Raw genomic sequence first — 16,343 nt, forward strand, 5'->3', positions numbered from 1 at the left:
GCCATAGGGAGCTACGATATCTGTTACACATTAGTTCAAGAGAACATACATGTTTAAGCAAAAAGATTCAATTAAGGAAATAAAAAAATCATTAACATACCAATTTTATTTGCAACTGTCACTTATTGCAATTTGCTAAATAAAATTGTAAGGCATATCAAACTAACAACAATGAAAAGCAGGCCATTAATAAAGTGCATTTAGAGATACTGCATTTAAAGCTGTATTTTAAAGAGCATATTCCTACACTGTTGCCAGTGGTAAAGCAGAACCCCATCAATACTAGTAGGATTTCTCAAAGGAAGCATTAGTAAGAAGAGGAATATGATGCTACAAAGTTAGGTCTACAATAACCTGAACCTTTCTCTTCCTTAAAATCTATTAACCAAGGAATTTAAACTATTAACTTAAAGAATAAAGTAACATGTACTTGCAGTAAAAACACCTTGCTTAAAACCTACAACTATTATGTTATTCAAAATGTTATTGTACTCAAAATGTACTCAAATGTTACCGACACGTTTATATATACTGCTGAAGATTATTTACTGAGCAAAATTAACACTTCAAGTATGCTATGAAAATACTAAATCCTCTATCAGATAAACAATGCATTTTAGGGACTGTATGTAAGTTGAGTTCCATCGGACTGTAGTGCTTGCTAATATTAGCATATGCATTTATTTTGGAAATAAGTACTTACAACTGAGTCTGCATCTGGACACTCCCTATTTAAAAAAAAAAGAAATTTACAATTATAAAATGCTCAAGTAATTTTATTCATACAGTTACAAGTACTTCCTTTAATATTTTCAATTAATTTGAAACAGTGCATTTGACCCCTTTGGCTCTCAAGACTACTGAAATTTTTATTTTACTAATCCACATTCAACTGAATGAGATTTAAACACCAGCTGACAGTTTATGCTCAAAACACTGCAAAAGAAAACTCAAAAGAAATTATGAAAAAGCAAACTCATATATTAGTGAGGAAAAAAAAAAAAATAAGGAAAGTGATGACTACCACACTGTATTATGGATGAATATGCTTTAAGATTCAGGTCTCCACAACTGATGTGTGAAACAAGTAGAAGTCATCAACCCTAATATACACATACAATTGCAAAACATTTTGGACAATAACCAGTTCCCAAAGAAATTAAGACTATTCTTAGACGAACTCAAAGCTTCCTCTTTTAGAATTTCATTCTTAGTGTGTGTTTGTCAAGTGCAGTTGCAGTCAAGTACTAGAAGATGCTGAAAAAAATGTGCCCTCCTAGATAGAAATATTAAAAAATTTGCAGAAAGGCAGAGATTGAAAGCACATTATTCACAAGTGTTACATTTTTCCACTGTAACTTCAATTTAAGCAGTCTTATTTAAAATACTGAATGACACTGATTCTCCTTGATGTTTTCAAAAAGCAGAAGCAATTTCATTTATAGAATGTAGGAATACTTGAGTAGCATAAAAGTCCTCTCTAATTTGCATCGTGACGAATAAAGCTTTAAGTGATGGTGTAACAGTGATTTTATATCATCAATCTGAACATCTTAAACATGCACTTATTGAAAAAAGGTGTAAAAAAAAAACTCGATCAATTTTACTGCAGTCTAAAACATCTCTGAAAAGTTAAATGGGCTAAATATAAAAAATACAGGTTTTACTACATTGCCTTAAAAACAAGTACAAAAACTTGCTAACACGGGAGCATTGACATGAAATTCAGTACAGCCTGTTAAGGAACTGACAGTGAGATGAAGGATCTCATCTCCTCTCGAAGGCCTCACACAAAAGCAGACATATTTTAGCAAGTTTCTAGTTGATTTACACCTTATCTCCCTCTGCTGGCTAAACTGAATTCATAGCAATGGAGGTATTCTGAAAGCTATTTTATTACTTTAAAAGAAAAAGCCTTAGACTTCTCTTGAGATATGTGGTTTCAAAAAGCATTTGTACTCAAACAAGACACACTGAAGTCCAATACAGTTGAGAAATGTGAAATATGAAGCAAATTTATGAAAGTAACTGTAGATAAAAACTAAACCAACTAAATCATGCAAATCAGTTCTTAAAAAGAGAAGTGAAATCCTTGGTTAAACTGTATAGCAATATGCGACAGAGTACACCCTGTATGGCATTTCCCTGTGTAAAAGCATTACTAGACCCACCACCAGTTCAGGTGTCAACAGTGATAAACTGAAAAGCCTGCTAATCATGAGTTTTTCTAGATGTGGAAAGCCAGCCCTCCATAAATTAAACAAGTGTATAGACTAACAAAGCAAGAGACTAAGAGAGGACTTGACTTCTAGTGCAGAGAAGTTTCTGTTGACAGAGTTTTATTATGTGCAGTCTTAAGGATCATCAGCTGAAGATGAAATCAGGCAAAATACAGACTACTAATGAAATTTTTTAAAGAGATCGTAAAAAAGTATTAGAGTATTTTATACAAGCACAATGAATCCTATGTTATTTATTTGTGATTTTCTAGTTTATTTAGAAGTCATGGAGTAATGCAAGAATCTCTCTAAAAGCCCACGTCATGTGTTACATAGGAGGTTGATATCATGCCATCATACCTTTTTCTTTCTGCCCTCAGAATCAATTCATTTTTATAGAAACAAAATACTATTAGCACCTGCTGTTCTTAGGTCACGAATTTTTCAGCATTATGTAAAAAAAAACTAAGGCTGGTAAAATACTTTTTAAAAGTAAATTTTAAGAAGTACGTATACAGATGTTGCCTCTGAGAATATTTCTGTCTTGCTAAGTTTGTCAAATTGTAAGCTATTTTCTGTTAAATTACATATGTTCATTGTGGAAACATATTTAGAAATTGTGAAAAAAATACACTGAAATACAGTAACCATAATTACTAATACAGACACTGTGACCAATCCATCTCAGAACTATTATTCAAACTCACTTTCTGGAGAGCTTAACTCCTGGGAGACAGAGCACAAGCAAAGAATATGGCAAAGGGTATACCTGGGACATCAGTCCTGAGCTGGACTGATGGTCTTTGAGCGGGAAGTGTGCTTGTGATATACTGCAAAAACATTCAAAGATTTTTCTCTCCTTTGATACTATATACTATATATTCTCCTAATGGAAGAATAACTGAAAGCTTCAATTCTGCAAACATTGGCATCCAGTACTTTTACCACGCACGGAGCTATTATTTCGTTAGGAGTACACATGCAAATTACATTATCTACAACACTCAAATATAGAAGGGGAAACTATTTACCTATGCACAGGAAAGAATGCAACATGGCTAGACTACTATTGATACACTGATGTTATTTCCTTAAAATGCTTGGTTACAAAAATTGTAAATAGTGGTGATGTTTTCATATTCATTGCATTCCTTTAAATTGCAGTTATAAACCTGTTCTTTGGTTAAACATCAGCTGATTTTTACCCCCATGCTTTAACTAATTTTCATATAAGAAAGAGCTTCAGGGTGGAAATATACTTACACAGATTCAGTATCTTTTTCTTTTTTCATTATTCCTGATAAACCAAAAGGCTTCCTCTTCCGTGGTTTTATTCCTAAAGAACAAACACTTCATTTAAAGATCAAAGAGATAAATACATGTTTAGCAATGTCAAACAGAAGTACATATGAATGCCAATGTTCTAAATGCTGCCTCAGTTGTTATAAAAATTTAACAGTGGAGACTGGTATGGAGCCAAACTAAGTAAGGGAACATCGTTAAAATTTGTTTTAAGTAACATACCAATCAAAAAATAAAATCTAAATATGGCTGTGGTTTTTTAATAGACAATATGTACATTGGCAGTTTTGAGGAACAGGACTCTGCTCACAGAAACTCAAGAGGTGCTAATGGTCCAGGTGATCCTGAACAGTCAATGAGCTTGGATAGAAACAGAACACTGCCTTCCCCAGCTACTGCAGTTCAACACCCTCTTGTTATTTCCCTGCATGTTCTCAGCAGCTGCAAGACCCTGTCTTTCCTCAAAAGTAGGATCCTGGTCCTGATAAAAAGGAGATTGTCTCTTGGATTTCCACCTGATGCTGAGCTCATGATTTCCCAGTGCTCTAGCCAGCTCTCAGACTGGTTCTCACTGAGTCTGGAATCATGGTTCCCCTCTGTTGTTTCTTTCCTGCTTTTAGCACTGGATACATATAGCTACAGTACTGAAAAAAATTTGCTTTCATTCCCATTTAATGTACTAAAATTAAAATACATTTAAATATACCATCAGACTTACTGTCACACCTGCTTCTCCACAACGTTTGCTTAAGCAAAATAGACTGCGAAACAAAATGACTAAGTGCAAGTATCTGATCCAACTAGTCTATAATTTTGTTTTGACGCATGATACTATTGAGGGCATGCTTTTGAGTAGAACAGTGGAAATAATTTGGTTTCCAAAATTTAACAACTGAATTCAAGCACTTTATTATATTCCCCTTTATAGAAATACATTATACAGTGCAAAAGCGCAAACTCTCCCCTTTTTAAATTTTCAGGGTTCAATAACTCCAAACTTCTCAAATTAGTTAGCTGTAGAGTCAGTCATATATACAGAGGCACATCAGTTGCTCCAAGATTATTTTTAGATTTCCAGATTTTATTTTAATTTCTTTCTGTGCCTTATGCAGCTCAAAATAATGGCAAACAAAGTATGAGAGTAATTCCTGAACACGGATGCTCTCTGCTTCAGTCAAAAGAGATTTTAAGACTCAGCTACAACTTTGGCAACTTAAAAGTTTTTATATGCTACAGTTATACTGTCAACTCCTCTGTCCCACAAGAAAATACACAGCTTATGGACATAAAGCAGTTCTTAATCACTTAAAAACATCCCCTAAGCGAAATAAGCTGCGGCGACAAAGAAAGACTTTGCAACCATAACACTAAGTTAGACTTGGTATAACTAACATGGTAACAATGGGAAGAGCCTGGGCCATGTTTTGACACTTGCAAATTAAGTTACAACAGTCATAAGTGAATTAAATCCAAATCTCTGCAAATACAGGGCTTAGCCAAAATATACTTGTAAGAAACACTCAAATTCTCTGACACTTGTGCATTAGTCTTATATAGGTTTTATAGGTCTTATTGTCACTGAATTTTGTTTTCCACAAGGAAAACTGCTTTTCAGTCTACTGAAGAACTTCAAAGTTATACAGATTCCCACACTGAGTACTCTTTGCTTCATAGCAAAGAGTAAATAACTCTTATTATTTACTCATGTAAATAACTCATGTAAATAACTATGCTATGGCAACTTACCTTCAACTACACTGGATGTGTTGCATTCTTCGAATTCAATAGGGCCTTAAAGAAATGACAATGAAGATAAACATTAGATCAAATTTAATCTATTTTAATGACTACTAATATTTCCTGATAATCTCTATATAATCTTATTAAAAATTTAGGTGGCAATTGAAAAGCACAATTACCATGCCAGTGGCCAAAAAGATTGCAAAATCATACATGTAAAGCAATATTTTGACTCTTTCATATTGAAAAATTGAAATACTAGTACCCATCATCTAAATACAAGTCAATTACCTATGCTATATAACCACATGAAACATCTAACTGGTGTCCTCATTCAAAATTACATCTATAATACTGTATTAGTGTAAGGTTTTAAATTCATCTTCTTTTAATGAACAAGAATTGTAGAAAGAAAAATAAAAAAGGAGAAAAGCACAACTGTAGCCCTAATTTTGAGATTCACACATTTGCTAACTCTGCATTGCTAGTTCTAGTGTTTGCTCTCCACAGCCAATTACATACACAGTTAAAACTGGCGTGTAGAACCTTAAACACGGCAATAAAGAAGACAAACTTTCAAAAAAATAATAATTAAGTCTCAACAGGACAAAAAAAAGCAGCGAACAGTAGTTAATTTCTGTATCTAAATAAATTCATTAAATTACAGTTGATACAAGGTGACAGTCAACTGCCATTGCAAAGTAATGTCCTAACCCTCATTCATTCAGTCTGGTCAGGTCTGGAACTTACCTTTCTGTAATCATTTTGAGGGCATGCACACAAGTTTATATATAGACACATTACAGATAAGACAGTGGAGAAGAAACAGTTCTAATGACTTTTTTCTTTAATTAAGGCAGATTCAAAGTATTGACTTGAATTTATTTTAATTAAGACTGTGTCTGCAAAAATTTCCCAGTCAGTAAAAAGGGACCTGTTAAAAGCATGCTTGTAAAACTAGCAGCAGGATGAGGATCTGGGACTAGAACCCATCAATAGCCCATATGTCATAATAAAAATTGTTTGGCCTCCAAATGATGTTCCTGAAAGCAGAACATGAAAAGACAAATCTCAAATGGCAGTCTCAACAGCCCTTTAAATTTCAATTATTAAATCATTTCAAATGCAAGACTAAATATTCAGTATAGCAAGACAAGATGCAAATTCTTAACAATTCTCTCAGTCTCTTTCACATTGTAAATACATAGGCATTTTAAGATGGTCTTCAATCCCTTCTCCTTTGCTCTCCACTAAATTCACAGTAAACCCAAGTCACCAAGATAGTAAGCAAGAAATTCAGAAAAATGCCATAAAATATAAAAGCTGAAGAACAAACCCATTACTTCTTCAGCACTATGTTTCAGACAGCACATTTTTCATCACTTGGCAAATGATTCAGCTGCTTCTATTTCTTGCTTCTATATATATTCCCATTTGGTTGGGAAAAGAAAGGAAAAAAAAAGCCAAACCAACCACAAACACTCATGCCCAAAACAAAAGGAAAAAACCTGTAAACAACTGAGACTTAAACATATTTTTAGAGGAATAAACTACTCAAGCTTCTTCAGAATTCCATCTTTTTCTTTACCCTTTCCAGTTACTAAAACTGATCCCCAGACTATTAAGACCTTTACAATAATCATTAAAATAAATATTCAAGGCTCATGTATAGCTTATCCTTATTTCAGATCAGTATCTTTTTCACTTCTAAAATAAGCAGAAAGGAAAGAATGTCTTTAACAACACATCCAACTTCCTCTGTTTTGCCCATTACACTTGCCAAAACACTTGCTTCTGAAAGTGGTTTTTTTACAGCTTGATAAACTTTTTATTTGAATACACATTCACCCTTAGTACAGAAACACACAGATATCACATGAATCAGTTACAATTCAAAAACATCTTTTGATCCTAACTTACTTTTCCTACTCGACTTTACATAGGGACCTTCTTGCTTTGGAATCACAGAAGTTTGAGCCAGTGGCTGTCTCTAATTAATCCACAAACAAAATCCACAAAAAATTAAGTTCAGCATTTTCCTCCATTGCCCAAAGATATTTGCTGGTTTTATAAAGTTTGTATTTAACACATCCCCACCAATATAACATGTTGCATTTTTTGCTTACATCACAGGCAAATTCATACCATTTGCCTGTTGAATGGAGCAGAGTAGAGTGAAATTTTTAGCATTTCTAATTTTCTTAAGAGTTTTTTTCTGTAACTTCAGACCTCCCAACAGTTCTGCCTCCTATATGCCTGCCATAAAGAGTACCATGTTTTGTCTTTGGCATAGTATTTTTAAATCAAAATAACATTACAGAAATAGACATTTTCTGTGGCACTCCATAGTGAACCAATTCAGAAAACAGGACAGCTGTGAGAAACTTTCAGTAGCCCTTGTAACAGCTGGAGTGTCCTGTGGACAGATGTCTTTGTGTCCAAAGAGGTAATAATACTGTATGCCCAGCCAGAATTGTGTATTGTGACCATGTTGTCCTCTGCTAGAACTAGCTGCAGTCTCCTAGCCAGCAAAGAGGCCCTAGGCACACATACTACTATGGGAGCATAGCACCAATAAAGAATTCAGATGGTTTTTTAAAAAAGTTCCCTCTGCCTTGCCCATTGTCCTTGTGTATATGGAAATAGAAGCATCTGCACTAGCACTGAAGAAAACCCAAACAAACAACTCAAATCAAAAAGCTTTCTTCTCTGAAGCACCATAACATCTATCTTTCTGATTCCTTAATCATAAGTTGCTATAGTTAAAAATTACCAGTGGGCTTGTATTAATGGATCTTGCCAGAGAGGTGTAATATACAGGCAGAACTCAAAACATGCAAACTCATGTACTGGTGTCAAAATTTGTAACAGCTACACAAAGTTTTTAAGGTGGATGCACTATCTCCATGAGGAAAAAATTTTTCTGAACAGACTTGTGCCCAATGGTTGAAGCACAAAGGCTTCATCATCAAGGATTTCAGCTCAAAATCTGGAAGATTATAACGGCTAAAATTTCTGATGCAAGTAAACAGATTCACTGTCCATTGCAACATTCAAAGAAAGAAAAGCAGTTGCTTCAAACACTTCAGAAGTAGAGCTGAAGTTGAGGACTTTGATAAGCCCGTGCCACATGGTAGCCCAAGGCATTGAAAGGACCATCTAGATGTTGCCATACTGCAATGCAGGTGATAATGCTAACACTACTGCTATTCAGCAGTATCGCAGGCAAAGCATTGAAAATTCCTTTGCTCTTTTTCTTATAACAAGAAAACCATGTGAATTGAGAAGGAAGATTGTTCTCAAACATTCATATGAACACAAAAGCAAATATTAAAACTAAAGCAGTACTGTAAAAATCAAAAAGACATTTGAAGACACTCATCAGAGTAAGTAAAAAGTTATAGTGGAGTCTCTGATTTAATGTCCTGTTGCATGGATAGTTCCAGGTTCAAGACAACTTTTAAAGTCTGGCCTGCTGTTACACTGATCTGTTCCATTATTGGTAACTACAGTTTAAACATCTCAAATACCTCTATATGGACTTGTATGTGTTTGATATTGTAGACACACAGAACAGAAAGAAAAGAATAAATATGGTGCATAAATGAAGGTTAGCCTTTATAATAGAAAGAGATATGAGTAGCTAGTGGAGTTTCAGTTGCTTAAGAATACATACCTAGCTATCAGGATGTTAATGAAAATTTAGTAGCTGGCATCAAAAATTAGTAAGCTCCTCCAACTGTATGTAAACATTCCCACCAAGCGTCGCCCTAAAGCATTTTCCAAGGCAAGTTACACTGAATTTTTGAATGCCACAGCATTCTACCAGTTGCGACAAATAAAGACATTAAGAAAAGGCAAATGGATGGTGGTTTCACAAATACATAAGGTAGACAGCTGCTATTTGACAAGAGACTGAAGCAAATACATCAGGACTGGGTCAGTCCTTAGGCTCTTGAAAATAAGGAAGCTTTGGGTCGCTAGAACAGAAAACACAAAAGGTAATTTGAATAAATGGAAAAATTTCATTTTAGTTAATCGCACAGCTTACAATAAGTGACACTAGCATAAATTAAGCACGAGTGAGTCTGCAGCTTGGGATGCATCTCCTAGACTGTTCAGTAACTTCATGTACTGTTTCTCCTTTACAAGTGAGTATGTGGGCTTTCGTACCACTAAAGGCAAAGTATATGGCTAGGAATAGGGAGATACTGGTCTTATTGAAAGACAAATGGAGAAAATGTCATTGTACTGTAAATTATATTACCGTATCTCCTACATAATTAGCCCACATCTATGGGAACAGTATTTTCAGAGTACACACAAGGCAACTACAGACACTATTATTTAATACCTGTTTTTTAATTTACCTACAGTGACACGAATTATCTTGAGGCCAGTCAAAGAACAGTTACAAAACCTCTCTCTGTAAAATCCTAGATATAGGTTTTCCAGTCTATCTGAATAACTCTCACAGAAAATCTGTGTAAGACAGACACTGGGATAATGTTTTGCTTGGGTCAAAATAATAAAGTAATTTGCACTTTCCTGAACAGAGAGGAAAAAAAGGTTTTACTGTCTGGATTCTTAAATAAACAAGTCAAACACAAAAGTCAACTACTATTACTAGGAAGGAAAACATAATATTATGTCATACCCTGAAAAAGTGCCCCCAGTAAATATATCAATGAACTGGAAAATCCTGCAGAGTTAAAAAGGTAAACAAATCAAGAAGTCAACAAATCAAATAAAAACTGCTTTACACTTGCATCTGCTCTTGAAAATGGTCTCCTTTCTGGTTTTGGGAGGATATTCATGACAGAAAGAAACATTATCCCACCAAAGCATGTATTGGTATTAACTGCATTTAATTTTCAGTAACTCGAAGCATTCAGACACTCAATTCCCCCCTCCAAAACTGCCCTTCCCTGCAACCTGAGGAATCAGTTTACACACACGCATGCACACATATAAACATTAACATATCTGTTTCCAGCAAAAGCTTTTAAAACATTCTATGAATCTGTACCTGTGGCTACAAATACAATAAAAACCCTCGTATTCTTGTTTTTGATAAAAACACAAGTTTGTCTCTGAGTATAAGTCATGCATGAAAGGAGGACAATTTTTTTTTAAACTGCATATGCTTCGCATGCTGCTTCAAATGGCAAAGCTTTGCGTGCCTGGCTCAGTGCCAGTTGACAGCTCAGCTGGATATCAATGCACATTCTGACCCCCCTTGCAGCGTGTCACTTCTGAATTGTTTCCGCAGTAGAAAGTTTATTCAACCTCTCTCTCAAATTCAGTGGACCGACCATCATTCTGCTATTTAATCATAGCAGAACAGGTTATTTTTCTGACAGCACTAAAGCCAGACAGCAATTCCTAATGAACAGCTTGATACAAGTGGAATTTCGACTGTTTTAGCCTCAATTAATTCTGCTGTCAAAACAAATGACTGCTTTTAGTGTTTAGATGTCAAGCTGCATCACAAAGGTCAATTTTGTAGGTACACAAACATATAAGCAATCTTTTTCTTGCTATCATCTGATCCTGTGACATGTTCAGCAAAAAATTTCAAGCTTTCAAATTCAGAAGCCAGGAAACTAAAATATACTGCCTCAATATCACTGTTTTTAACACTAACTTTGATTTTTATTGCCTGTGCAATAAAAATAATTTTTATGAGAAATAATTTTATAAAATGACAAACACAATTTTATTTTTCCCTGGAGAAGGACTTCCTATTTTACATATTAAAAAAAAGAAACAAAACCAAATTCAAGCATATCTTATTTGTAGGAATGCAGACTAAAGATGAATGGTTATTATCTTTGAGGTAAATAACATATATGTGATATATCTATCTTGCTAGTACCAGACTGCCACAAGCAAATGTTAGTTTATGGATTTGGTCAGCTCTTCTTTGCAAAAAGAGGATAAGGCACAGAAAATAAAACTGGCTTGTTAACCTGTCAGTCTGAGGGAAAACACTGAAATAATATTGGTAAAACCATATCCTTTAACCTAATTCTATAAATACAGTTGTACTACAACAACGAATTTTTGACTACTCTTTGATACATCCTTAGGACTGTATATCAACCAAGCTGTTATACAGCTTCTAGAGCTGCTGAAGGTTTGACCAAATCACTCTTTTTTTAAAAAAAATCATGTTGAAAAGATAAAATTATAGCATGGTAATAGTATTCATATACATATATATATATATAAACAAAAGGCAGAGATGATAGTGGCATCAGAAGTAACAGCTATTATCACTAGCAACACATGTAGCACTTCCATAGAGCATCTAGCTAACAAGCAATCAATTCTGTTACTAGGCTTCCAGCCCTGCACCCAGTTCACTGGATCAAAGGAAACATTATTCGTCTCAGGCTTTTCTCACACTCCGGGTACAAGCTCTGTGAATACAGTAAGTACACTATACTCAAGGGACTGTATTTCTATGTGGCTTACAGACCAAAAGCAAAGCAGGAAAGGATCATAATCTGAGTAGCCTTAAAATAATTATTATCAATTAAGATGCTTTTCAACAGTGAGGAGAGACCAGATTTTTTTTTTCTCTAAAATAAAAAGGTGGGAAATACCAATTACAAAACATTTTTTATTGCTCTGATAACACAAGAATTTTCAAAAGAGACAGGAAACATGTACCATGTACCAAATGCAATGGTTCAAGTTAGAGGTCCAATTAGGCTGCAACACTGGAAATTTCATCTATGATCTGTGAAAGTATGAAGTCTGTGAGCAGCAAAATAATATCAGCTAATACACCAATCTGCAGACTGTTACACTCCCAGTCCCTTTCCTCATCCTCTTCTATTCTTGCTTTTTTTTTTTCAACTTCATATTTCCTTTCTGACTGCATACACAACAGGATGTGAGATACGTCTGGTTTTAACTATTCACAAGCTAAGTCGTTGGTCAACATACACAGTACATACAAACACACACTAAGCTGTCCGCTGGCTCTCCGAACGAGTAGCTTACAACCCTTCAACTGCCTTTCCCTTACTTGACATTACTAATTTGGGTCCTTTTTCTCTCTAGCAAACTCCTCATTTTTAGAATGTCCTTGAAACGTCTACTTTTCCACCAAATTGGGTTGAAAGCAGCAAAATCTTGTGAAAATTATGGGGGTGTTTGGAAAAAATACTAAGCAGCAGCAGAATTGCATAATTCTAGTCTATAAGTATCTGTAACAAATGGCCCTGCCTGACTGCATGGTGCATGATTCACCTGCTGAAGGCAGACTATGCAAGTATGCAGTGATGAAAGAAATGCACAGACATATTCAAGTACTTTTCAGCTAAGGTTTTGGAACAATAGACATTGAAAATACGTAAAGTTATAGTCCACATCATTAAAGATTGCTTCAAAGAAGCATGTCTTTTGTAACAGTCACACATTCTCCCTGTAAACTAAGGGGTACAGTTTCTTCCTGAAGTTCTGAACTTAAACCCATGAAATTGTCAGACCTTAATATTTTTAATGTGACCCTAAAGAGCAAAAACAGGCTAGTATATTTTATAGTATCCAGAATTTTTCAGGTATAAAAATCTTTTTTCAGTTGGGAAAAAAAAGAACATTTCCTATCTTAAAAGAAAAACAAATAAGTTAATAATAAATAAGTTAAAAATCGCAAACCTCTCCCTAAATATTAATTGCATACAAGGTTATGTTACATAAAGTAACTAAGTACAGGCCTTATTTATTTTACTAGCATCTCGGTATGTTATTTTATTTTCAGGTGTTTTAAAACTCTTCAGTATTTTTTTATTATAGTAGAATCTATCCTGCATACTACTGCATTTTCTGATGACTATCACCTAATTAACATATTCTTCCTATTTAAGTTACTGAAATGGACATTGCTTGGCTCCCACAGTCCCATAAAACTATTAGTGTCAGGCTGCAACTTATTTCTTTGTATCAAGAAAATTCAAGTGGACCCAAAAGTACTTTATCTTACTGAGTGCTTCAGATCACTGAAATGCCAGTTTTTGCTCTGTTGTATCTAGAGATGTTGTCTAAGATATTTTTATCAATGCTACTAGCCTTACACTTGAATTAAGAGACTTTTCAATAAAACTTGTACCTTTATAGCTCTCCAGATCACCACCACCATTTAAAAATCAATAAATCACAACCTAAACCAAGTTTGCAACTTAGACATACGTGATTATTAAAAATCTATTCTGCAGATGAGAATACCTAGTCCACAGAAGTTTTAGCAGGTTTGTTGGTTATGAAGGGACTCAATTCTTGCAAGCAAAAAAAAACCCAAATCCCCCTCCAAAAAAACAAAAAAACAAAAAAAACAACAAAAAACCACCAAAACCATAAACAAAAACATTGAGGACAGAAATTAAGACACATTTATTGCTACATCTTTTAAGGTTGCAGATCCTCTACATTGAAAATACCTCTACAGTACAGGACCCTTAAAGACTTTTTTATCTGCCTCAAGCCCAGTTTGTCATAAAAATCCTCAAAGATACCCACACCTAATTTCTTCCATTAACTTCTGAAATACAGCAATGGTCTGCCTTCCTTTACAAAGACTACTTTCCTGAATCCCTTAGATACTGTCAGTGTTGACAAACTAAACTCATTCCTCAGTCAGCCTTCTGTGTAGAATTAGGTGAGGACACAGGTTTTGAGAAATTGTGCTAGCACTTCAGGCTATTTGTGCATCTAATCACAAGTGTCAGCAGCACTAAAATATTCACAATATTTACCAAAAATATAAAGAAAATCATTTATAACAACATAAAATAAATATTTGTGTTGTTACACTTCCTTGTGGAAAAGAAGTTCAAAGACATCCTGCAGAGCTGTTCAAAAGACATTATTAACGATTTTTTAAGTGTTTATTTCCATATATTTGTTGCTGTTTAGTGTCTTAGAAAAGTATTTTTATAAGGGCTATAAACTAGTATGTTATGAAACAAACCCATGGAAAAAATAAATGCCACACCTAGCACTGTTTCAAGTCTTTCTTTCAAAGCTGAGTTCATTATTTAAGCACATAAAAAGCTAGTAGCTTTAATCAAAGCAAGCTTCAATACTCCCTGCCCCTGTTTTGCCGCTTGAGCTCTAGGAAAAGACTCACTTGTTTCTAAAATTTTTTAGGAGTAAGACAGTTATTATTAACCCTCATTCTCCCCCTTGCTTTATCTTATTCACCTGGTACACTTCTTCACTAGATAGAAAACATAGTTTAACACAACACACCAACTGAAAAGGAATATTAACATGGAGTGAGCACAACTGTGCATTAGCACTATCAGCACTACCTTCCAGTTGTGGTGCAGCTCATTTTGACACTCTTGCATTTGCTTTGGAAAAAACACATAAGCAGTACCTTTCATGGATATTCAGGACTAAAATGCTCACATAAGCAATTACAAAAGACCTAAACACATGTCATAAACTTACACCAATGTTTGCACTAACCCTTCACCACTGCCAACAGACAGCCACATAACATGTTATTCTAATCACATAATCAGTAATTCAGTTGAGTTCAATGAATCAAAAATCAGTTGAATTAAAGCCTCAGTAAAATTTGATTTTTAGATGTTTACTAAATTGAAGCTTAATGTTTCATGATTCTGCTAACAGGCAGAGCTCCTAAAAGTGTGTGGGGACAGTATTGGGACTGGCACTGTTTAACATGTGTCAGTGACAGAGTCAGTGGGAGCACCCTCAGCGAGTTGCCAATGACACCAAGATGTGTGGTGAATGCCATCTAGAGGGACCTGGACGGCTGGAGAGATGGGCCTGTGTGAAACTCATGAACTTCAACAAGGCCAAGTGCAATGTCCTGGGTCAGGGTAATCCCAAGCACAAGTACAGGCTGGGCAGAGAATGGATTGTGAGCAGCCTTGGGGGAGAAAGATTTTGGAGTGTTTGCGGACAAGAAGGTCAACATGACCGAACAATGTGCACTCACAAAAGGCCAACTGTATCCTGGGCTCCATCACAAAAAGCAAGGCCAGCAGGTTGAAGGTAGAGATTCTCCCCCCCTATTCTGTTCTCATGAAACCCATCTTGGAGTACTGCATCCAGATCTGGGGTCCTCAGCATAAGAAAGACAATGCCCTGTTGAAATGAGTCTAGAGGAGGGCCACTGAGTTGATCAGAGGTCTGGAGAACCTGTCCTATGACGAAAGGCTGAGAGAGTTGGGGTTGTTCAGTTTGGAGAAGAGAAAGCTCCAGGGAGACCTTAGAGCAGCCTGTCAGTATCTAAAAGGGGCTTGCAAGAAAGCTGGACAAGGACTTCACAGGCACATGTAGTGACAGGAAGGGGGGAATGGCCTTATGCTGAAGGACATTAGGTTTAGACTAGAGATTAGAATGAAATTCTTTAATGTGAGGGTGCTGAGACACTGGAATGGGTTGCCCAGAAAAGTTGTGGATGCCCCATCCCTGAAAGTGTTCAAGGCCAGGCTGGATGGAACCTTCTGGGTGAACTGTGTAGCGGCCAAAAGCTAATAAGGAACAAACACATGCATTTAGCTCTCCATATATGAGAGGAGTACATGGTAATTCAGTAACTAAAATTAAAAGAATATTCATGATCAACTACAGCTTTATAGGCATTGAATAATCTCTTAAGAGACACTTGATATTATCTTGACAATTTCAGACATAAAATATAAGAAAACATGAGCTTGAATTTCTTACCAGTCTCTATGCCTCGTGGCATCAACTTTGCATACTGGAACAAACCAATTTTTAAATAGATTATTATAGGATTAAGTATATAGAGCTGAAGCTCATTGATATCTCATTAATTTCAAATAGGATTATTCTGGTATCAGCTCCATTATTTACTTATTTAACATATAAATTGGGTGGTAGAGAAGCAGAGCAGACATTTTCTGCCATGTGTTAAACGAATTTTCCAAGGAATATGAAGCAACAGACCTCATGGCTATCACAAACAGAAAACTGATTTGGCAGAAGTGGCAACAAGTTCTGACGAACAATACAGAACCACGTGAGTGACAAAAGCATCTTCCAACTAACTAACGGTATCAAAGCTGCTAT

General features: G+C 35.3%; 1 protein-coding gene across 8 annotated transcripts in view; it reads right to left on the reverse strand.

Moving 5' to 3' along the window:
- The window catches only part of FCHO2 (FCH and mu domain containing endocytic adaptor 2), a 79,548-nt gene that overhangs the window by 34,082 nt on the left and 29,123 nt on the right, over window positions 1-16,343 (reverse strand). For all 8 annotated transcript variants that reach the window (XM_050329616.1, XM_050329620.1, XM_050329619.1 and 5 more), the window contains exons 9-11: window positions 5,268-5,312; window positions 3,483-3,555; window positions 704-728 (exon numbers count right to left, since the gene is read on the reverse strand). In XM_050329616.1, coding sequence (XP_050185573.1) covers window positions 704-728; window positions 3,483-3,555; window positions 5,268-5,312 — 143 coding nt within the window. The remainder of the gene's footprint in view (window positions 1-703; window positions 729-3,482; window positions 3,556-5,267; window positions 5,313-16,343) is intronic.

The sequence above is a fragment of the Myiozetetes cayanensis genome, unplaced genomic scaffold, assembly GCF_022539395.1.
Source record: "Myiozetetes cayanensis isolate MyiCay16 unplaced genomic scaffold, myiCay2020 scf4, whole genome shotgun sequence".
Lineage (NCBI taxonomy): Eukaryota > Metazoa > Chordata > Aves > Passeriformes > Tyrannidae > Myiozetetes > Myiozetetes cayanensis.